This window comes from Simochromis diagramma, unplaced genomic scaffold (genome assembly GCF_900408965.1).
Source record: "Simochromis diagramma unplaced genomic scaffold, fSimDia1.1 OVJJ01000247.1, whole genome shotgun sequence".
Taxonomy (NCBI): Eukaryota; Metazoa; Chordata; class Actinopteri; order Cichliformes; family Cichlidae; genus Simochromis; species Simochromis diagramma.
The window spans coordinates 350,068-375,295 of record NW_024386949.1 but is presented as its reverse complement, the minus strand read 5'-3'; the positions used below and the strand labels follow the sequence as shown (position 1 = coordinate 375,295).

Genomic DNA, 25,228 nt, shown 5'->3' with positions numbered 1-25,228 from the left:
TGACGTGTGTTTGTCTGTGTGTGTATTGCCCGTCAGTCTGTCTGTATGCCAGACTGGGATAATGTCCCACAGCTGACAAAAGTGTGGCTGGCTGCAGTCAGCTCAATGACCTCAGGCCAAATGCTGGTCAGATTATCAGACACTGTGATACATTACAAACATATTATAATCCTTTTGGAGTCAAACACAAGGAGGCATATACGTATCTGACGCGTATAATCTTATGTGACCATCATTGAAAAACTGGATTTCTCCAGTTTCAGCACTTAAGCCTTGATAAGCCAATTCTAGCCTTTATAGACAAAAGTCTTTCACGTCTTTGAAAAGCAACAATAAAAACGACAGTTTGAATGTTTTCTTTTTAAATTTGTCTTAATAGTGTTTTTAGTTAAGCACTATTTAGACGAGCTACTTGGAATTGATTGGATCAATACATAATACAATATTACAATTAACAAGACTTTATTTAAAAAATGGTTTGCTTCTGTTTCTCAGTGTGGAAATGGACAAAACTATGGGGTCACAACTTTTAATCCTTCAGTTCAGGTGTTTTCAGTCCCACTGCCACAGGTGAACAAAATCAATCAAGCTATACAAATGTTTGTGAAAAAAACTAGTTGTTTTAAAGAGCAATCCAAGGGTAACAGCAATCTACCGGTGCAACACGTCAGTTTGTGCACTTTCTCCCTCCTAGATATTGCACAAACAACTAAGTTTTACTACGGTGACTGCTACTATTAAAGTGACAGACAACATCAAGTTAATGCATAAAAGTTGCCAGTGCTTTGCAGAGTTTGAAAACCTTCTCTGACATCAACAACAGCACAAAGATTGTGCGCCCAGAGCTTCAATGGGATGGGTTTCCATGACCGAGCAGCTGCCGCAGGCGTACTTATTGTCCACAAACTGCATTATATGAAGTTTCTAGAATTTCTTTTTTATCGCCACTATGAAAATTTTTTGATTATGATTTTTATTTTTTCTGTCTTTCCAAAATACATCACTAAGGTTACGTTTACCTTTAAATACAATAATCTTCCTCAGTATATCAAATACTTGAGTACTACTACTAATAGTTTCAGCTTGTATGACCCATCTGCTACTCAGTTTTACTTAATATTGCTGTTGGACTGTGTTGCATGAAAATTGTGTAAAATTTGGGATGAAAACAAACAAAGGTAAGAAGAATCCATTCAGAAGGCCAGATAATACTTTGTAAAAACGCTAGCATTGTAATTATTTTTGCTGATGAATTAACAAATAACAAAAGACATTCATGGAATTGCTGTTAATGCACTTATCAAAAATTAAAAAAAAAACCCAAAAGGATATTAAAACATTTTTTTCTCAGAAAAATCTCTATTATATGTTAATGTAGCTTTTTAAATACAATTTCTGTAACAAATGAAGTGTAAGCTACTTTTAAAAGACTCATTGTACTTATAACGGTCTTACGCCCGCCCTGTGATGTCAATGGAGCATAACCAAAAATTGCAGGTACCCACGCATTATTTGAGAAAAGAAGCAAAGAGACATAAAACACAAGAGATGATTCATAAAGTCAGAGGGAAAAATAGATGTTAAAGGGGGAGGAAGACATGTCGCAGAAATAGAGAAATTGTTCTGGGAGAGAAAAGGGACAAGAGAGAGAGAGGTGGGAGCAACAATTAAATTCAGAAAGAACAAAAGACAGAAAAAACATTTAATTTGTTTTCTGTCCTTCCGTTTCTCTCCCCCACCTTCTCCTCCTCTATCCAAATTCTGAGGAAACAAAAAGCGCAAGAATTACTTTTTCTTGTTGTGACACATAATAACACTCCTTTTTCTTGCCTGCATGAAGAGGAAAATGAATGGTGGGAGAACCGCTCATTCACACCATTTTCTCTTTCTGTTTCACAGGTTTTGTGAGCTTTTTCCCCCCCTTTTCACAACACAATAGACTCCCTTCTAGCCAGAAAAGCTGCAGCAGACTACTCACTGCTTTAGTTTTTCTTTTTTGAGAGGAAGGACTTAACAAACCAAGGGCTATTGTGCAGATTCTGATAAAACTCAAAATGGACGGTATTAAGAAAAAATGCCTAATTCGGGCTTTCCCTTGAAGGAGATGGTGGAAGCATGAAAAAAGCGGGACTAGTATAAAAACCTCTGCCTCATTTTGAGATTCCCTCTTCTGTAAGACCGCTTTGGGGTGGAGGTCGAGGAGTAGGACTTAGGAGGGTAGAGGGGGGTGTGCTATAGATGAGAAGGAGGAGAGAAAGCCTGGAAAAAAAAGAAAAAGAAAGAAAGACACGCAGCCCTTGAGGAGGCCACGAAAACCCCAAAGCCGAGGGCTGGGTTGACCAGCTGGACCTGAAGAAAAAAAGTGCAGAAAGAAATGGTGCAATGCTGAAAAGCTCTCTGGTATTCACTGTGTTTTGATAGATTCTTAAGATGAAGAGAAAGGTGATGGGTGGTGGTTAGAAACAGGAGAGAAGTGAGGGCGCATTTTGGAAAAGTTGAAGGGAAAAAAAACGTGAGAACCACCTCAACCCTGCTACATCGCTATAATTCTTGAGGAAATTTGCAATTCCTTGGGAAAAAACTGTTGGAATCTATTAGGAAAGAGGGGGAGGAGGAGGAGGGAGTGTGAAGGAAACTGGGGTTATTCTGTCTCTGAGAGGATGGAAGAAGAGGAGGAGGCAGTGAGAAATTTCTTTGATCAGGATGGAGAAAACCTGCAAACCCAAAGGCTTTAAGGTTCTCAGGACAAAAAAGGAGGAAAGTAGAGCTGAGAAAGTGATGTACAAGAGGGCAACTAGATTTTTCAGGTATTTCGTTTTAAATACAAACCTATATTATCGTCTTTTCAACAGGGCGCTTTAAGCCTAGACTTTACAATCATCTATTTAATCCTTAAGCACTTGCAAACATACAGTGGCTTAAACGGAGGAAGACAAATCTTATAATCTACAGACATCAGCCAGGTCAAATCGTTTAAAACTTTATTTGAGATGATACGTTTTTGTAGACGATTGTTGCTTTTCACTGTTACAAAGCAATGGCAGCACCTTTAATTTTATACATTAGTATTTGTTGCCTGTGATTTTGTATAATTTAGTTAGTTAATTTTGGTAATGAGCACGTTTCCAGTTTAACTAATTGTAGACACACGTACAATGCTGAGCTGTAAAATGAGGATAAGTAGGGGATAAGTACATCATAAAGAAATAGCATACAAGCAAAAGCCAAAGCAAAACTCCTAATTAAAGCTGCAATAACTGATTTAATTATAACTTCATAGCAAAACTAATGTATGAGCATTAGCTCCGTCTTGGTCTCAACCAAATTCGGAGGAAAATATCTGCTTGCTACAACTGAAACTTTGCCTTTTTGTTATGCAGTTATCTGGGTGATGAATACAGAGAGTAAACCAAAGAGGTTACAACGATTGGCTGGAAGACCAAAGCACTAAACTCATGAGTTAATACTCTATTTGGCCTTTTTAGGCACCCGTTTCATGTTAATCTTTTCCAGATGAATAACTTTAACTACTCTGCACATTAAAATCTTCATTTTATGCATTGTAGTTTATAAAAATCTAACATGTTAGAAGACGATCATGTGGTTTGTATATGGGATATAAACACCTAGGATATGGTAAAGCAGTACTACACTACATATATAAGTACTCAAGTGAACATACCTCAAATTTGTCCCAAAAAGATAAAGTACGGAGCAAAGAAATTTATCTTTTTAAATGAGAAATTTAAAGATAATAGTGACAGACTGGTCGGTTGGCACAGCTCAGACCAAGTGAGAGTCTTCTACCTTTGCTTCTGGTGATTTTCATGTTTTACCTCGAAGGATTACACGCTCCTGTATGGGTTCAGCAGATTTCACAACTCCCCCACTTTATGAAACATCTTCAGAGGCAATAAAATAAAGTAAAAACATAAAGTGCTGTCAAAATCCTATTTTTCTGCCAACATAAACACTCTACCTAACACAGATTTCACACCGTTTTATCAATGGTGAAATCCACTTTGATCCTCACAATAAAACCTCTCTAGCATTTCCTGACCACGGTCCGATTACATCACTCAAAGAAAAGATGATTTTCTTTTGAAAAAGATAAAAAAAAATATTTTTGTTTATTAATATCTCAGTGAGGACGGGGAGGGTTAGGCCTCGTTTTAGGGCCTTTATCTGGCTTATTCACAAAGTGGAGCAAACAAACATGAAGAGCCTTAATAAACGTGAAGCTTTACCAGCTTGAAACAGCTGGGCGATGAACGGACGTGATGATACTTTCATGTAGGAGACTATGGTTCTACTCCTGTTTGTGCTCATCATTCATTTTTTATTTTTTAATTTGGTTTTCAATTATTTTTAAGATGTGCTGCAACAAAAAACATTTTCAATCTCAATTGCTAATTTGCTTTTTTATAACAAATTCATGAAGAATGTGTGTTTTTTTTAATGACTCATGCTTTTACAATTTATCAGGGGTTAAGGCTAGAAATTATTAAAAGCTTTGAGTCACTTTCGGTGACAGGTAGGCGTCGCCTAAATACTGTACCTGTCTGTTAGGCTTCACCTGACCTGGTTCAAGTGTCGACTGCGTTTGTGCAGCTGCATTTTAAGTATGTTTTTTTTAGCAGCATCTGTGTGATGCATTCACACAATGCATGGATGCAAGCTAGTTAGCTTGGAAAGGTCAAAGGTCACAAAGCTAAAGTTGAGATCAGTCCACATAGCTATGGTAATCCATTATATAAAGACTAATAATAATAGAATAAAAGTGAAATTAAGTTGTATTTAAGTTGTAAAATCTAATGGCAGCAAAGGACAACTTTTTGCATGTTTCACATTCTCATATATATTTTCAGCGTAGTGTTAATGGAAACTTTTGACCCACAGCTAATGTGTTAATTCGATGTCAAGCAGGAAAATGCTCATTGCTCTAATTTGCTGCCACAGTAGCCTCGGCTACACTTCACATCATTTGAAATCTCCTCCATTACTTAGCAAAGAAAAGAAAACAGTTAGTTTTCCTCTTCTGATATCTATGTACTCTCCCTGCTGTCTGTCAAAAAATATATTTTGTTTAAAAATATCCAAGGCAAAAGTTACTTGTTATGAGATGAATTAATTTCATGTTGCTTCAATGGCCAATTAGGTTTTTATAGACAAGTTTGGAATGGGAAGGATTTGGGAAGGAGATAAAAGGACACGGAGGACTTTCCCCCTCGCATCCACCAACTCCCACCCATTCCTCCCTGGCCCCTTGGTGCTTGGGAGGGGCCCCATCACAGTGTGACAGCCTGGGAAACGGCCACTGAAGCCCAAACTGACCCTTTGATCTGGAATTAAAGACCCAGGAGCTCGTTCTGCTACAGCAGCACCACCACAGGACAAACGCACACTTACAAAGAAAGATACGCACACATACACACAAATGTCCAATCAGTAGAAACAGTGGATTGATCACCATCTTTACATCGTGTAACCGAAACATGAGGAATCAATTTTTAGAAAGACTTTACTGACACACACTAAACATCTGCCTTATTAACATCATCTACCTTTTCAAAGTTGTTCTAACATGAAGCCCACACTCAATTAGAGACTTTTAATTTGAAAGACATGAAGAGACTAGTCAGATGTGTAATTACAGGCTCAGGCTTATAAACAAATCGAACCACATGAATGGAGGAAGTAAAAGGAAGTTGGTTTGTTAAAAATAAATCAAAATATTTTGTAAATAAAATACAATCAACCTGAACTTCAGTAAAGGAGACTTCACTTAACATGATATCAAGAACCGTCACTGCCCCTTAAAATATTCAGTCTCTTACATAATTACTCGCTGTGTTATTATATCATACTGTAATTATAGTAATTATCAAGCACTTATAACGTGCTTAAAATGCACTGGCTGTGAGTCCTGATGGCACTTCAAATAAACAATTCATGGTCAGTTCAGGTTAATTACCAACAGCCTGCACACTAATTTTACGTCTCCACTTCTTTTTAGCTCGTTTCTGTCACCACGTCATGAAAATCACACTTGCTCTCTGTCTGGATTTTACTGAGTTTAACTGTGTTTTGTTGGCGAGACAGGAGAAAAACAAGCTGCAGCATGGTGCCAGAGCAGCGGAGCATCCACTGAGATAATGAAACAGATATTCATTTGCAGTAATTAAGCAAAAGCTAATAAAAAATAACTAATAATATATTTTAAAAATCAGCTTGTTTTCTCTGGCTCAGAGGCAGAAAGTAAGAGTGATCGAGTGTGCTAATGGAAAATGTCATTGTTCGTAGCTACTCATCACTGTAATGATCTAATTAAATGTCATTATTTTCAATGCAATCATCCAACTTTGCAAAAAGCAATAACTTTGATGATAGCGGGAATAATTTGACAGCCGTGCTTTTTATTTCTCCAGTCAGAACAGGGAGGGCAAACTGAGCACCTTCTCCACACTGGCGAAAAGGAAGGGCGAGGCGGGATAGGGAACACCTACCTTTAGCCATCTTGTTGAGGACCATGTCGATCAGGATGTAGGTCCCAGTTCTTCCAGCACCATCGCTGCTCAGGTGGATGAGAGAGAGAGTAGGATATGAGGGAGAGAGAGAAAAAGGGAGAATGGAAGAGGATGAGAGACAGACGGAGAAGCATTAATTAAATTTGTCTGATAACGTCATATCGGCGCTTATCGCCAATTAAGCAATTTTCTAATTCCTGTCACTTGATGTTTTTAATTATACTTCTACATTAATTTCCATAATGTTCATTTACATCATTACTCTGTTGCTATGTGATGTCATACGTATATGGATGTGGAAAATGCACAAAGTGTAACATTAATACGAGTGAATAAAAGGAATAAAAATCTTTTACAGGTACACTAAATGTTCCTGTTAATGCCCAAAAAGCAATACTGCATTAATACAGTTATGTACTGAATTAGGTAAAAATGTGAGCGGCTGAGTGTGAGAGCTGATTAGAGATAATTACACAGCGCATTATCACGATCACCTCTTCCACCGTGTCGACTTCTTCAAGTTCAGACTAAATGTTCTTTCAGTGTCTCCTACAATTTTAAATAACATCATATAACCCAGGAAAAAAATATTACACTGAAACGTTTATAGCATAAGATCACTTGGCAGGACTGCTGGCAAGCTTGCAAAGCCGAGTAACACCTTCAGGTTTACAGTTGCTATATTTATTTTGTATCCTCTGCCATGTTCATGTTATTGTCTTTCTTTGTTTTTCCTCTGGAGTGAAGACAGACGCGACCCAACTCCAGTGTTAAGCGAGCGAGCATCAATCAGAAAGATTTAACACGTCGAGGTTTACGAGTCTTCTAATGCCATTTCAGGGGGATAAGCAACTTCAAACGTGTACAATTATGGAAACGAGAGACTGAGAGGTTCTTTTTAAAACATCAAAAAATGTAAACCTGTTTTTAGAGACATAGGAGCAAATGTATGTTTGTCTATTCTGAAATAAACACACTGAACACAGTGTGCAGAAACTGAATTACGCTCTGCTTTGTATGTGGAGGGAATATTTTCTATCCAAGATTTATTTCAAGTGTTGAAAATTGATGTCTGCACCCCTACCGGTCTATTTCATGCGCTGGTGTGTGCACGTGTATGTGTGTGTGTGTATGTGTGTGTGTGTGCGTGCTGGCATGGGTCCATACTTTCTGAATATTTCATTTTCACTGGGACCTTTGTTATTTTCTGCAGTAATTGAGAAGTGCCACTGCAGCCTGCGAGTGTGTATGTGCCTATTCTACAGAGATGCTCTGATCTTACACACTAGATTTGCACGTGTTCATGTGTGTGTTATACAGGTTATTACGGTGTGATTATAGCTCTATCGTATCACTGCACCTTGCCAGGATCATTACAAAGTGATCAAAGATATGTGATGTGTGTGTGAGTGTGTGTGTCAGCACACGCCTGAGGGCTGTGAGTAAACATGTCAAGATGTCTGCTGCCTTCTCTGACTCTGTTTAAAGTGATAGACATGGAAAGAGGCAAGGAGGAAGGGAAAGAGAAAGATGAAATAGAAAAATACACAGTGGATGGAAAAAAGAGAGAACGCTGCTGTGTGATTATTGAATTTCTGCATCTGCGCTCTTCAGTGTGCTCACTCCTCACTCTGACTGCTTCACTCTGCCCTCTGCATGCATTACAGTGATAAATGGCTGTGCACAGTTGACTTTGACAAAATCATTTGGAGGCTCTAAGTGAAAGTCTCTACAGCATGAACATCAAAGTTTATCAGTCTCTATATTATCGCAGCCTTAGATATGTTTGGCTGCTCGAGTTTAGGAATGTACTTGGACCGGTCCAAATCGAGGTTAGAATCTTGTCTTCATAAGCATCTAAATGCATTCGAAGCGCATTAATCACTGGAAAACTTCACTGCCACTCAAACCTTACCGCCCAGAAAATATCCAGCATAAAAAGCGTCAGCTCTCCAACTGTAAGAAATATGGATTCCCCAGCTTTCCACCCAGATTTCCTCCTCCTGCTGAATAGATGATCCGCTTTAACGCTTGCTTTTATTAAAACTTTCGGCATCTCTGAAGAACATTTTTAATTTGTGGTACCTCTAAAAGCTGGCATTACAGAAACTCTCAAAATGAGTACATAATCAATGCAAACTTCACTTTGATCTTTTTATCATGATCTCTTTTTATAAAGGCACTTTTCTAAATACACAGAGTGCTTCACACTGGGAAACAAACCCATAACATGCAGATTTTAATAAAGCAGAGAAATGTTTATCATCTGCTTGTCAGTTTCAAAAACTGGAAGTTCAAAAAACGCAATATTTCCTTTCCTTTCATTAAAGTTGATTCAGCACATCATATACTAAAGGAGGTAACAAAGGAGACATTGAAGCACCTTTCCTCTGTATTTAGGGAATTCAACCCACTCTTGTTATGGCTGCCACACAGATACAGATGGGTCACTTCACTCAGTGAGGAGCCTTCTTAAGTAAAACTGTTGATTTGTGCAATTTCCAAAAATCAGTCGGTTTGGCAAAAGGTCTGAAACCAAAACCTGTGCACTGCATAGGAGAAATAAACTTCTATGATAAGATGTAAATAAAGTCATACCGGCTCCAAGAAATGTAAATTAATAAGTGCTTCAGTATTTTTGTAGAGCGTCTGCTTCGTTTTATTTCTCCTGTGTGGCTACAGCCACATTTAAAGTCTCCTGCTCTTTATATGTTGAGAACTTTTTAATGTAATGATTGATTAGACTTCTGGTGTCACTGTGAACTTTATAATTTCAGCAGGGAGGGGAAATCAATACGCAGAAAGAATCCATATTTAAAAAAAAAAAACATTGCAGATTTTTCCTGCTGTGCTGGTGTGAAACCTGTTTTTATCACATAAGTAAATTTCTCCTGCCAGTCAGCTCTGATGAAGACAGTTTGTCTGGATGCTGAGGTCAGAGATGTCGAGCAGCGTCGGTGCAGACTGGATGAATCAAACACTTCACCCACACATTTCACTTTTAATGTGGAGGGTTTTTTTTCACTCAAATCACAGGGAACATCTGACTTGTTACCTTACCTACTATGTTTAAGATATTTACTTCCTTTGTTAGCATAGTCACATCGTTACATTTAGGCTCACTTGTGCTGCAACATGCAACACAATAATTATGTGTGCAATGGTTTTATCTATGCAAACTTTAATATCATACTGATCAAAAATGAATAAACACCTCCAACTGTGCTTCACATTCTCCCGCCTACTGGGGATTTAAGTGATACCAAACTAACGTGAAAACACTGCAGCCTTCAAGCACATTAAAAAGTAAGGAAAGTTGCCCTTGTGGGTAACAAAGTTCGTCTTGTGTTAAGCAGTGCAGGCGGTGACAGGCTGACTTGGTAAATTAAAAATATTGAAAAAACTTATTTTGTCTTTAATTGTGTTTGTAAGCACAAATTATTAATTTCTTTTGTCAGGATAATTTTTAGACTAATGAATTTACCACCATAATTATGTTGCTTATTAACTTCAAACAGGAATGATGCATATCAACCTCTGTGCTCACCATAGCTGCGTGTACTTGTCCTACAAACCCTAATAGCAGCTTTTTCATGTACTCGCTGCATACATGCTAAACTGAAGCTCATATGTCCCAAGAACACTGAACAGACTGAGTGAGATTTTGTGGGTGCTCATATTTATTTCAGAAAGAGAATCAGACATGCACATGGCATAAGTGACATAAGTATTTGTGTTTTGCATTGCAATTTTAATTTCTTATTTTTACTACTGTCATAATACATTGCATAAAGTTTCTTTTTAGTTTTATTAGTTTACTGTAATGACATACATTTACAGTAAAATGGCACCACAGTGGCATTGTTAGATGTTTTGGGAGGAGAATGAATCAAATTGTCAAAGGTTTTATTTCCATTATACAATAACATGTCATGCTAGCTTCTATATGTTTGTTACCACTAAGCCTTTAAAGCCTAAACCATAAAATAGTTGCCAGAAAATTTAGCGTTTATTGTTCCTTCTGACAAAATAAAAAATAATACATTCATTTGCATATAGGAGTTTTAATTTTTATCATATCTGCTGCATCCAGCATTTTTTTGTTGCAATTTCTTCCTTATAAATGAATTGTGCAGTTTATTTCACATTGACTTTTACATCATTGTCTCAAAAACTCGTGGATCAAATATGAAACACTTGGCTTTAAAGGACTAGGACCGGTAATTCTTTATCATTCTGTTGCACTGAAAGCTACCTGAAAAGCTTGCAACTGATCTAAAACACTGCTGTGACAGTACTGCAGGAAGTAGAAAGACAACTCATATTTCAATCATGTTAGTTTCTCTTTAGTGGCTCCTTGGTAAATTCAGCATTGAATTTAAAATCCTTTTTCCTCGTCTTGAATTAGGCCCTATCATTTCTTAAGAACCTCATAGTATCATTTCATCTCAATAGAGCACTTCGCTCTCAGACTACAGGCTCACTTGCGAGCTTCCAAAAGTAGAATAGGAAGCAGAGCCTTCAGCTATCAGGCTCCGCTCTCTCGTTTGCTTTTGGGAGACAGAAACATCCTCTTTACTGCAAAGATTAGGCTTCAAACCTTCCGTTTTGATAAAGCTTATAGTTAGGGCTCGATTAGGTGACCGTGAGCCCTCAGGCTGTTGGCAGACTTCCCATGAAGCATTGAGCATTTCTTATCCATTCCTGTCTTTTGACTTCTCAGTTATATGCTACTGTGCTACTGCTACATGGAAATAACTTTTGTCTGCTCTCTCCTGTAGTATGTGTTTAGTCCTATATGTTGTTCTCTCTGTGCTCTTCCTGTTAAAAGGGGGTTCTTTCTCCTCACTGTCACCATGTGCTTTCTCCAAGGGGATGATTTAATTGTCTGGGTTCTCTCTCTAATGTTGTCTGGTCTTCAACTTAACAGTAAAGTGTCTCGAGATGACAGTTTTTTGCAAAATGCTGCTATATATATATATAGAACTACTATTTCAATGCCCGGCAAGTCGCATACCAACAAATCCTGTTTAAAATTCGAAACCTCTAATGCAATAAACACACGTCAAATCGAAGGATTTGGTTGATCATCAGAGTAAGTAAGTGTCATAAGAGTAGCTGAGAAAATTCAGGATGTTCCAGCTACTGTGGCTGGTGCTCCATAAAGGCAGGTTTAATACTCTGGTGTAGACTAGCAGTTAGAGCGAGAAATGTACAGTTTCATCATAGTGGAGCCATTGCACCATATTAAATAATAGATCATTTGGTGGAGTAGTGAGCAGACAGACATAAGGGCTATCTGTTATTGAAGTTTTTTTTTTTTAATCCAATCATCTGAGGATGCTTGCACAAAAAAACTGTGGCAGATTTTTCTGCTAAATACCGATTTAATTATGTCTCACTGGTCTGAGTTATTTCCTCAGGTGGTAGGGGTATGCAGATGTGATTATACAAAAACACACACACATATGCAAACACAACAGCTGCAACCCTGCCTACTTCTATTTACCCTCTCTCCCTCTCACCCACTGGCTCTGACCGGCAAGCTGCAAGCTTTGAACTGCCTCCAATTAAAAGTTACCCTCCTCCGCGGACAGTTTGTCAAATTAAATCACAACTTTTTGGCTAATCTCTCATTTAAAATGTTTGTCGTCCCACACATGCTGACAAGTGACATGGCAGTTGGTGGGGAATTAAATGGTGATGTGGACTGGAGGTCAGAAACCACAAAGGACCCGGGCAATTTGAGTTTTAAATCCTCTGAAAAAAGAAACTTTAAAACTATTTAACCAGCAACTTTAAAAGATCTGTGCTTGTTTGCGAGTTTGCCAGCATAATGCAGCATGTCTCTCTGAAAACAGAATGCATTTGATACTGAATTCAGTGAATAGACGCTAGAACCCTATGAATAAGCCACCATAAAAAGCATTCTGCCTTAGTTATTAGCATACTTGCCTGCAGTGGACTATGATAGGACATGAGCGGCCCCGGTAGCACTTGTTAACTTTCCTGTAAAAAAAACAAGACAGAAAGAAAAAGTTAGTGTTAACACAGACATGATAAAAAGGAGAGATATCGCTTAAGAAATCCGTCGTAGAAATCAACAGAAAAAAATACTTTAAGGAGCCAATTATCTGCTTTATAACAGCTGAACTGGGAAACCAATGGTGTTGCACAGCTGAGGTTCAGTTCAGTTTTATCTCCCTGACAGAATGCATATTTACTAATAGTAATAAAGATGAAGGTAAGTACACTTTTCTTCTTGGTTATTGCATGCATAGATGAATTAAAACCTGCAAGGAAAAAATTTAAAACAGGAATGAGTTAACCTAAACATTACTTTAGAACAGTAACACCTGATTCTGGAGGATTAATATGACAGATACAGCATCACATACAGTCAGCACGGGTGCATCTAGGCTTCAAAAAATAAGAAAAAACATCCTGCACAAAACTACTTATAATTTTAGCATGTTTTACATGTTTTTACATGTCAAAACTGGTACTCAATAAGGCTATCACTGCCATAAAATTCACCAATTTGTCCCATACCACCTACCATGGTATAGCGGACAATTTGATAACAGAGCCCTAATTCCAAAAAAGGTGCAATGCCGTTTGAAATGTAAATAAACATGACACAAATATTTGCAGATAATTTTAGATTTGGCAGCAGCGTCACATCTCAAAAGAGATGGGATGGGGCAATTAAATGCTGGACAAGTGAGTGGTACTTAAAAGTAACAGCTGGAGGAACATTTTGCAACTAATTAGGTTAACTGGCAGCAGGTCAGTAACATAAAAAAGACATCTTAAAGAGTGTTTCTCAGATGTGAATATGAGCAGAAATCTGCACGTACAAATTGTGGGAGAATTTAAGAATAATGTTCCTGCACTTCCAGTATCTCATTCCCTGCAGTGCACAATATCAGAAAAAGAATAAGAGAATCTGGTGAAAAGTCAGTGCTCAAAGGCAAGCCCGAAAATCAATACTGGATGCTGATGATCTTCCGGCCTTCAGGTGACACTGCACTAAAAACAGTCATCACTCTGTCATGCAAATCGCTGCATGGTCTCAGGAACACTGAGAAATGATTGCCTTTGAAGACAGTTCACTGCACCGTCCATAAATGCAGGATAAAACTCTACTGTGCAAAGAAGAAGCCATCTGTGAACATGATCCAGAAATGCCAAAGCCCATTTAAAATGGACTGAGGCAAAATGGAAAACTGTTCTGTGGTCAGATGAATTGAAATTTGAAATTCTGTGGAAAGCAATGACGCCGTGCCCTCCAGACTAAAGAGAAGAGGGGACCATCTGGCTTGTCATTAGCTTCAAAGGTTCAGTTTTAAGTCTGCATCTCTGGTTGTATCGGAGTGCATTAGTACTCCTGTGGCAGCTTGCACATGGAATGCCACCATCAGTGCTCAAAGATATATACAGGTTTTAGATCAACACCCATCGTCTTGCTCAGGGAAGGGCTTGCATATTTCAGCAAGACAATGTTAAACTGCATGCTGCATCATTACAACAGCACGGCTTTGAAGTAGAATTCAGATGCTGAACTATCCTGCCTGCCCCAGATGTCCACAGACTGATATTACAGTAAACATGTTTTTGCCATCAAATTCTGAATGACTTATTTTTGAATGTCACATTTATACAATCTAAGCATTTGATCTGTTTTCTATGTTCTGTTGTAAATAAAATATGTCAATCAATCATTGCATTGTTCTTATTTAGATATTACACAATGACATCTTTTTCCGAACTGGGTTTTGTATTATTAGAATTTATAGTCTCATGTAGTAAGACCATAATCTACATGCTGTTACAAAAACCTGCTTTACTGTTTGCTTCTAGCACATATAATAGTGCTGCACAGTTTAATTTAAACCAAATTTCAAAAGATCAGAGAGCCATGCTTCATTCGCAAAATGAAATAGTACGTGTTTTTTTTTTACTTCTTCTTATTTCATAATCAGTATAGTTGAACACAACCATGACGAATCGCACAGACATTTATAATCTGAAAGAAAATCATCATAATATTCCACAACGGAGGACAATCTGTGGCTGCTGTCACCCATGCATAAAAGAACGTCAACAGTATGAGGAACACCACATTCTTCTCTCTCTCTTTTTAAAGACTGGGGTTAAAAAACAACAACTTTGCACCTTGTTCATCAAAAAACAGAGCAGTGAGCAGATCTGCACAAACTCACAGCTTCCATCTGAGAACGCAGCAGAAAGGCCGAGTTTGATCCCAGCTGGAGATCATCTCTGATTCTATTTTATGGTGAAACTCAAAATAACAATATTCATCCGAAACATATTATGTGAAGGTACGCTGTGTGTATGTGTGTGGCCTTTTCATAATCCATTATGCATCACCAGTCAGAGACAGAAGCTTCAAACGTGCAGTTTTGATGCTTTTCCTTCCTTGAACTTGAAGTTTTTGTGGTCATTTATGTTTAATTATTAAAATTTATAACTGTCTTTAAAAACACTTATTTAAACAGGGTGTAGTGGGAAGTACAAAGTACAAAGTAATGATCAGTTATTTGTCGTGCTCATTGTTCATATCCTGAGTTATTGCACTTGAATTAAAAATGTATACATCTCATTATTACATGAGGTCAAAAGAAGGCAAAAAAAAAAAGCAAGTATAATTATATAATTGTCACTTTGTAGCTAAATAAATGACATAAGCAGTGGGTTTTACCTGGTGTTTCCTGCAGGGCAAACAACAAGCAACATTACACAAGCTTGAGTTTTAAAAAACACAAAGGCTGATCACCAAAATTCCCCTCACATTTTCATCCACCGCCCCACTAAAATTGAAAAGTCAGACCTCACTAGAGACAATCAAAAGTGATGTAACCATGGAAACAGCCAGCAGAGAATCGCCAGTAGGCGGGGTGGGAGGTCGGGGTGTGGGTGTGTAGAAGGGCGTGAGATTCAAAGGAAATGCCCCATAAGAGAGATATTAGCCAGATAGCGAGAGGGGGATCAAAAGCCAGAAAGGGAGGCGCAGAAAAGAGCGGAAAAATCGATGGAGTGGATGACGACAGAGAGAGATGGTGAAAGATACAGACCGGCAAGCTGACGGACAGAAATGAAAGACTTATGTCCGCTCTTTATACGCATTAGCATTTTTGGATCAATATTGTGAAAGATCCGGTTGTTGTCTGCAAACCACCAAAAATGTACAACAAGGTCAACATTTCTCCGATCAACACATTTGCAATATGAGGTCATGTTTTTAATTGGGTGTGTTCCAATATTTCAAACACAGTGATGTCTACACAACCCATGCATCGACACGCAGCAGCCCTGCAGCACTTAAAAATGTATTTTTAGAGACAATAACTCATGAAATGCCACACTGCCACCATTTGCAATCTGCCTGTAAACAGCGCATGCAAATTTCCACATTATGAAACTGGTCCCAGATCTGCCTATTTGATACAACTAAGCCTATATACATATGTTTCAGTGACTTCAGTCAAATACTGCCATGTTGTTGAAAAAGCTGGCATCTCACACACAAAGTGTCTTTGGCACAAGTTCTGTGATGCACCGGGTTCAGTTTAAAGGGGCACATTTTAATCCAGACCCTCATCCTTTCCTTAACCTAACCATACAGTTTCAGTGCCTAAACCTATCCAGTAAGCAAAGGTGAAAGTGACTTATAAAGCTCAAATCCTGTACTGTGTAATCAGCTGGATCTAGATGGAGGGAGCCCAGTCTCATAGAAGTGATTGTAAAGTTTGTTCCCCTTTGCATGCAGAAGATCCAGCAAAGTCCACGTTAGCAGGTTGGAAAGAAATGTTATCCTTTGTTGATGGTCTGAGACCTGGCAGACTGGAGTTTGGCTAGTATGATATTTTAGACTTTTATTTTTATTTACTGACTTGTTAGAATTAGGTAACAAAACTACTCATATAGGAAAAGGCCACAGTTTGGGTTAAAATACACGCGTCCACCACAAAATATACTGTAAATCTCCAATTTGCACGTAGGATAAGTGGAAGAAAATTGATGGACGGCTATTTTACATGATTTACTCCAGTAGTAGTATATAATAAAGTGGTTTATAAAACATGTATAATAAATTCAAGGTTATGTTTTGCTACTATAAGAATCTGATAGCAGCACATATGATGAATGACTGGACAATCCCAAAAAAAACCAAACATAAGTTTTATTTATTGATTATATAAGGACAAAGTATTAGACCCTAAGTCAGGAATCACCAGGCAACACAGAAAAAAGAAATAGACTAAAGCTAAGTGAGGGAGGAGAGACAGATACCGGGCAGGAGCAAGAGAGACAAAAGCGACCAAGAGAGGAAAAGGAAGCATGGCGAGAGAGGAGGGGAGACCGGAGGCAGTCAAGCAAACCATGAGCAAGCAAAAAGGGAAGAGGTCATCTCAGGTCACTGGGCACAGCGAGAACAGAGAAGGAGGAGTGAGATGAAGAAGGAGAAAATAAGGGGAGGAGGAGAAGACCGGGAAAAAGAGAAGTAAAAGGGTGGGTTGGGGGGAGGGCCCATGAGGCCCCCTGGTTGTAGAGTCACAGTCTCCAATGATCACTTTTGTGACTATGCAACTGGGCTTATATTACTAGCTGCAACATCACAAAAATGACACTGGCAACCGCAAGTTAGCTGGTAAAACGGGGGAAGGACAGAGAGGAGTTGTAAGCAAGGCTTCGGGTCAGTCAGGCCGGTGTGATTAGTGAACAACATGCCTGCACAAGCGCAAATGATGGAGAGGTACTTCAGCCGGTATCCTCAAATCGCCGAGGTGAAAAAAAGGCAACACCAAAAAATAAAGAAAAGGGCAGGTTGCTATTACGAAAGCACCATATCTGCTGTAATAAAAGTGAAAAATATCTCCCTCTGTGCCTTCTTCATTGTGTTCTGACCCAGCTGCCCTGTGAGTAAAGGCAATATTTCCTAACTGATGGTGTATGGTGACGCCCACCAGACCCTTTTATAATAGCAGTGACCACAAACTCTTACTCTTGATATCCCACCTAATTGATGTGCGCCAGCAGAATGGAGACACCAGGCCTATATATAAACCTGACTTGGGGTCTATCACTTGAGAAAATCCACAGTGAATCAGAGAAAAGGGGCCAGGGCGGCTAACGCCTAATAGGCAATACAGTATATCAGTTTAAAAGAGGTCGAAGGGGAAAAGGAGGAGAGCAGTTATAAAGGCGCCAGAGATAAAGGATCACTTTGGAAGAGTATCCTCAATGCATTTTGAATTACACTGTTATCGAGTGGAAAGCGCCCAGGATGTTTAGAGGATATATAGATATTTTTCTGCCTGCACCTCAGGATCACAAGTCAAAACTCCTGGAGAAGTGCGAGGTTTGAAGCCATTATGCTGTAAGGAAATCAAGAAAGCCTTTCAAAGCCTCTGTGGCTCAGGAAGGAGGAGGAGGGTGGAAAACAAACAACTTCAGGAGCTTCTATTAGACTCTTTCACTTTATCTTTGTTTTAAATAAAATGCCAGAGAAGAACCATCACGCATATGACCTACTGGATTTTAATATATGGCACAGCCTGACCAGTTTCTGAACTGTAATAAAGCTGCATATACAAAATTCAAGCCTTGGAAGGTAAAGCGATTTAGGTGCATTGGAAGATTTGCTTGCAAGGTTGGATTTCTGACTTTTTTGCTCTTCTGATGCCCTACTCGTGAATTCTGAGAACCTTCAGATAAGTTGCATGGGCTAACAAATACACCAAAACTAAAGGACAACGGAAGAGGCTGTTGAACCAAAGGCCGTGTGGCTCCTGAAAGTTAGCCTATTCATCACAGGATGAAAGAAAAGGATCAGCGAGAGTTCCAGTTAGTCAAGCACTGCAACATATCAAGCAGAACAAACAAAAAAGAAACGCAAAGCACTGCGAAAACATTTATTTATGTAATATTTCTCCCATCCGTACCTTCTTGTTATATTTACATGTGGAGAAGACTGACAGCATGCACACAAAAGCAAATGTTCCGCTACCATTGCTCTGTAGTTTGGTTTTTCTTATGTACACTTACAAAATGAAAACGCAGGCTGCCTTTGTTCTACCGGAGCAAAAGACGAGGGAAGAAACGGACTGTGGCGATTTTTCCTGAATGATATCATGCAAGGTGTTTCTCAGCTCTGCTGTGGAAATGAATGCTGTTATCAAAGTGGGTTTGCTCCAAAGGCGCCTTTGAAGAGAACTTCCAAAAAGTTTCTTTGATGGCTTCTGAAACCTCAATGCTTTCTCTATCAACATTAAAAGCTGGATTAAGTACTTTATGCATTTCAAATGAAAATCAGTTTCAAGTAACTTTTTAAGCAAAATGCAAAGAAGACTTTTATACTATACTATAGAAAAATAGGTTTAAAAAACATACAATGTGCAGGCCATGGTTAAAGAGTAGGAGTCAACTCAAAGGTAGGTAGTATCGCTGTGAGGGATAACAATGCTGCTTTTCACAGCTCCTTGTCTCATGGCTGTTTAGTTTTTCTCCATTTTGTCAAGAGATAACAGTGAAAAGGACCCCGGCACAGGGTCAATGGTCATTTATGATGCATAAGAGGAAACCTTCACCCTTAAAGCAGGACAGATGGTCTTGCTGTAAACACCACGGCACCTCGTACGGAAGAAAACTGGATGGAGAGAGTTATTGGTCCATGTTTTTGACTCCCTTTGTGTTTTGCCCCAAGATGTTTTCAGTTTTTCTTTTACTGTTAGGTCTGTGCGCTGAAAACTAAAAAAGGCCAAATGACTTTATACACATGTTTCTGATGCCTGAGGACTGGAAACAAACCCAGCAGCTTTAGATGAACGAGGAACGAGAGTGGGCTGTTTTGTTTTAAGCTTTCTGAAACTTTCTGAAGAAGCTCCCTACCTGCGGAAGTCAAGTAGTGTTCGGCTAGTCTCCGGCACGTTCTGGTTGAGCCAGGTCAGGAAATGGAACTGAGTGACGGTCCGCGTTTCGTTGGTCTGCATGTTCTTCAAGTAGAAGCTACGAACCAGGAAGTCATCGCACCAGATGTGTTCAGAGACCAGGTTCACCTGGAAGGATGCAGGAGACAGACATGTACTTCCCCATGCATGAAATTTATGGTAGTCGAGAAATGTTCTGATCGGCTTATGCACTTACTAATTCCAGAAGAGTAAATTACTTCTAAATTGAATTATGATGACAAAAACACAGACGTCACGTGATAACTGACTGATTACAAGTGGAAGACAACTTAATATCCCATGTTTTATTAAGACGATAATCCTTTGTGATAAATAATCTTTGATTTTTTATTTCGTCACAGTCAAGTTCATACGATAATTAGCCCTAAAAGTCACATAATATTTATAGTGGGGGGTGGGGCTGAGTTCCCTGAGTAGGAGATGGATGTAACACATGCTATACTGAGTCAGATGCTAATGGAATAAAACTGCTGTAGCCTAACGCCTAGCTGTGTAGCATCCTAAATAATCATGTTCAGCGTACACTGGCATTGGTGCAGCCCTGAAACAGGCCAATTTTGCACCTTTCAATGTCTAATTGAAGACTTTCTTCTGATTGGCTGCCCTTCATAAACAGCAGCTTTGAACAACATGTGAGAGGATTTTCGTTCTCATTCACAACAAAAATCAAGACAAGTTTCAGACATTTGTATTCAACATATATATGTGACAGAAAATAATAACAGATCTTCTTTGAGTTTCTTTTACCTCGTAGATGTGGTACAGGTTGGATCCTTCATCTGGCCAGTAATGGTAGCACTGCTTCACCCCGCTCTCAACAAGAGGTGTCAACATAACGATGACCACACAGCCATTCTCCCAAACCATCTGCAAACAAAATACACAGGCAGGTAAATGATTGTAGCTCTTTAAAAAGGCCTTATTCCTTTGAAATGAAGTAGATTTTTTCTTGATAGAGACAAGAATGAATGAATTTTTAGTTTTTAATTGTTCCGAATTCATGCATGTTATTCTTTTTTTGCAGCACTTAAGATAAACTTTCTCAAAAGTCTAAATATTCTGCGTTACTTAATGTTCTTTGAAAACTTCTAAGCTTAATCAAAAGTAAAGCGTTAAGAGTAGGAGTCATGTTCTTGAAGGAGCGGAGAGCTTGATTTGGAACAAGATCTCATATGAAGCTGTCAACACCTCCCAGAACCTGCCAACAGTAACACTGACATGTGTCCTCACTCACCCACTCTCTTGGATATCGGTCCATCATTAGTTCAAATTTTGTTCTAGCTATCATTTTGGAAAGGGAGGTGTTTGTTTCACGGGAGCGAGGAAAAAAAAAAGAAAAATCTTGATTTGAAACATGCTTGCTGTTTCCAACTTTTGTGAGCAACTACAAGGAAGTAAAGCTTTGTGACAAGTAATTGCTGTAGCAGTTCAGGCTGTTCCCTCCCCCAGCTGGGTCGTTCCACATCTGAGACCCGCCTGTGGTCGTATTTTTCCTTCTGGCAGTCATATTCTCACAGCCGGAGGGTGGGCTTGCTCAGGAGATCCATTCAACGCTGTTCAGAGGTAACAGTCAGCCGCTAATAGAAGCCATAAAACAATACCGCTCCCACATCATCGGGTTAGATTATAAAGATGGCCGCACCTGCCGCTCGGTCATGAGCGCTGCCACACCTTGCCGAAGATTTAGCAGATGTTAATTGCGGTGGGTTTTGAATTACTGCGCCTCTCTGCACTATTCCTCTCAGTCCTCCCTGCTTCAGTGATTAGTCTCATGGATCTAAAAATGTGACGGTGCACTTTTTGAGAAATTGTGTTAATTTGCTTCAGCTGACAGGGTGCGAACTCCGCTGCTGCTGCTGTCTGGAGGAAAAGCTCCCTCCTTTAAAACTCAAGGTTTGTTAAAAAGCTACATTTATTTAAACCCATATTTTTCCACAAAAAAAGTGAAGGGTGTGCCCTGCTCTTTTAGAACGTTTTGTGTACATAAACTTTCTGAAGATGTTGGACTTTTTTCCTGTGTAATAACCTTGGCCGGCTCTTGATTAAGCAATCTGATAAGACACAGTAATGCTAGTTAAATCAACTGGGCCTCAACACAACATGAAGGCTGAATAAAGCCCGAGTACAGAAGCCTGTAAAGCACGGAGAGGCCACTTAATGAACCTGAGATGAATCCATGATGAGCAGCAGGAATCGTCTGAGGCTTTTAGATAAAGTCTTTAAATGATCTTTTTAGCTACAGGCTAAGGCCTGCGGACTGATATGGAGATACTTAGACACCCATATTGGTTTTGTGGCTTCTCGTTCACATCTATTTAGAAAGTCTATTGCTTTTTTAAGGACTGGGACTCCTATGTGAACTACATTATGTGCACTTCTTTCAGGTCAAGGGCATCCATCCTAAAACCACTCTCGCAGATATAGAGGTAAGTTGACTGTCCTTTCTTTTTATATTGGCCTTCTGTACCACTCAAAAATGTAGATATTTCTAGACAAAAACAAGATTTGGACTACAGAAATGGAACAGAAGGACGTTGCAGAAATGTTGGTGTAAAGTGTGAATAAAGAGGAACAGGACCAATATACCAACCAACACTTTTCCTTCCCTGAAAGAGAATTATTTAGAGCTGGACGGGGATTAGTGGAAAGGAAGAAGGAAGGGAGGAGGCGAGTAGTGGTGTAATAGGGCTCTCATTCCCCCAGACAAGACCTCAACATCGCCACCGCTGTCACTACGGAAACCCAGCTTGAGTTGAATGGAAATTCAGCTTGTTAGGCGGAAGTCACACGCCTAACTTCTCACCTCTCCTGCCTCGTTTCAAGCATTTTGTTTGCTTGCTTACTTTGCTGGACTGTTAAACGAAAGTTATTTTAGTTCCACTTTTGTGTAATCATAAATGTGCCACTGTGCACACGCATCTTACCGCACTTCCCACTCTTCTTGACTGCTCACATGAAGCCAAATTTGACATTTTTATTTTATTCAGTCTCTATTTATAAAGAGTGGGTTGGCTAAGCACGCATGCTTTTTAACAGCAGTGGAATGACAGGAACCAAAACAGTTTCGCTGTGGTAATGGGCAGTTTAACAAATGACAGTGTACCTACAAAATGTTTTGTGTTAATCACAACTTTTTAAAGCCTTTTCCAAAAAATAATTGGCGAGCCTATTCGAGAGCACAGTATGCAACAAAACTAAGGTTTATTAAGAAAATAGAAAAGTGGTAATATGGGATTTATTTCCAAATTAACCAAGAAAATAATATTTGGATTCTGTGTTCTTGGTTTTTCTGGATACTTTTCACATCTCAACAAAAAATGAATATCACACAGCTCATTTCAAATGAACTGATTTTTATATTTCACTTGCCTGGATTAGTTGGAACTTCTGTAGTGTAGTGACTCTATGCAAGCCTGAGATTTCTTTTTCTTTGTGCCCCTCCTTGGTCTGCCCAAGTGAGAATCCAGCAGGGATATAACTTGTTTGACAAGGGGACCTTTCCTTCCAACCTCCGTGCTGCTCCACTCAACATACACCTAACACCAAGACTGGCCAGAATAACTTATTGATCTCCTGGTCTCAGATTCAAACCCAATCCAACATTTGGGACAGTGGGAAAAGAGTTTGCTACCCCCTGCATTAACAATGTGTCCCACTGAAGGCCAGTGTGTGTGTGTGTGTGTGTGTAAAAACAGTGGTGGTGAGGCTAGTGAGTGTTATGGTGAAGGAAAGATTAATAATGACATCCACAGAAATGGCTGGTCTCCTGTGTGACTTGCTGCACTAATAAAAATCGGCTAACTCTTGTTTAAGAGAGGAGATTGTATTGATTTTTGTTTCATGAGTGTGTGTGAATGCATTTGTATTTGTGTGTGTGTGTGTGTTTACCTGCCAGAAATCAGCCACAGTGGAGGGCAGGGGACCTTGAGTGGCAATGTAGGCTGGGTTCCTGGGATCGTGATCCATCTGTGGGGAGAGGAAAAAGGACAAGAGGGTGTAAATTTATCAAGGATGGCTCATTTTGAATGGTACAATTCATGTTTGTCCTGTCTCAAATGTTTAGATTTAAAGCCCATGATTATTTTGGATCATTTCTGGAAAACAAATGTTGCACAGTTCTCAGGAAGTTAACAGCACAGCAAGGTCAACTCAGATCTGAGAAGAAAGGATAAATTAGAGTCCAATCATTGGCTCTGACCTTGGTCATCTTATCCTGTGAGTCTACAGAATAACAGACATTTGCAAAGTTTATTCCGATCAGCGAGAATGACGGCTGTTCCAGTTGTTACATTAAGTGTATTTTTTCACTTAAGTGTGATAGTTTTGCATAGGTTTAATAATCAAATCTTTGTGCATTCCTGGCTGTTTTTGGTCATTCCTGATATACCATATTGATATTGTCCAACGTTCCTCATCCTAGTTTCTGTCATCATCCTGATCTAAGCAGCAACTTCTGGGTCTAGAAAAATAAAGCCAATGGAGAAGTCCCAAAAACTGCAGATAGAGCAACTTGAGATTGGCTTCAAAAGATAACAGGCAGACTGTTAAAATGTACAGCTTTGCAGCAGAATAAACATTGCTGCACCACGCTTGTAGTTGTAGTCCCTTTAAGGTCATGGCCTTATGTTTTTATTTATCACTTGCTGTTCAGTTAACTGTTGTAAGTTTGTGCTCCAGTTTTGATGTAATTAATTCATTCTAGTATTTTATGTCTATGTTATCAACTGGCAGATACACTATAGGGCCAAAAGTACTGGGTCACATACACATTATACCTACAGGAGTTGCTTGGCCATAGAAATCAATGCCATGAAGCTCCCAGCATATAGGTTTGTGCTGATGTTAATGCCTAAGGAGGTCGGGAACTCTAATTTAGCTGATAATTTAGCACTTCTGTGCTAAATAGGGTCAATCCAAATATGGTCATTTCTCGAGCCAAACAACCAAGAATGTGATGGCTACAATGCTTATGTTGAGTCTTTAAAAATAAACGACATAAATGAACCTCAGCAAACTCAGCAGTGGAGTTGCTTATTTAATTGTTCATTGTGATTCTTGGTTTATGTAATGTTTATATCAACTTCATGTAGTACTTAGTGCATTTAGTTTAGATTCTTCAAACCAGGACAAACAGATTCAAACAGCTTTCATCCAACAGCAAACACACTCATCAAAGCAATAACACGAGTGTGTTTGTTCAATTAGGGATGGGTGCAATAGATCCAGATAACAGGACATTATGTCTGTGTCTATTGTGTGTGCACGCATGTGTTTATGTTTGTGTTTTTCTAATGAGTGTGCACCTTTAATTTCATTTGTTACAATGACAATAAAGCTAGTCTATTCTCAGTTCCTCCCTTAGCGTTCTTTCCTCCTGTGTTAAAGGTTTTTTGTATTAAGCTTCACTTCCTGTTTTATTTTGATGAGCCCATGTTCCTTGTGCATTGTCTTGAATTTTGCTTCCTTTACTCGTCTGTTATGATTCTTTTTAGCCATGTCTCATTTTCTCCAGTTGTCTCCACTCCTCTAATCACCCTTTTGCATATGTATAGTTGCTCTCTTTCCTTTTGCCTCCTGTCGGGGTGGCAGCTCACTTTCCTCTCACGTCTCCCAGCGAGCCCTAGCCTTACGTCTCACAAATGTAGTTGAAAGTTTTCAGTTTCTTTCGTAATGTATTTTCCATGCTTAATAAATGGCTTGCTTTTA

At 39.0% G+C, this 25,228-nt stretch overlaps 1 protein-coding gene across 3 annotated transcripts in view; it reads right to left on the bottom strand.

Moving 5' to 3' along the window:
• LOC120737679 (receptor-type tyrosine-protein phosphatase N2-like) overlaps positions 1 to 25,228 on the bottom strand; it is a 208,468-nt gene that overhangs the window by 5,361 nt on the left and 177,879 nt on the right. The window contains exons 17-22 of one of the 3 annotated variants that reach the window (XR_005696807.1): positions 23,411 to 23,488; positions 20,270 to 20,389; positions 19,443 to 19,609; positions 12,483 to 12,536; positions 4,577 to 6,571; positions 3,378 to 3,546 (exon numbers count right to left, since the gene is read on the bottom strand). Coding sequence is in view for 2 of the 3 variants with exons in the window: in XM_040038520.1 (XP_039894454.1) it covers positions 6,328 to 6,571; positions 12,483 to 12,536; positions 19,443 to 19,609; positions 20,270 to 20,389; positions 23,411 to 23,488 (663 nt within the window). In the remaining variant the exon portion in view is untranslated. Of the gene's footprint in view, positions 1 to 3,377; positions 6,572 to 12,482; positions 12,537 to 19,442; positions 19,610 to 20,269; positions 20,390 to 23,410; positions 23,489 to 25,228 lie in introns of those variants that run through there. The other 2 variants (XM_040038521.1, XM_040038520.1) reach the window with 2 other exon arrangements.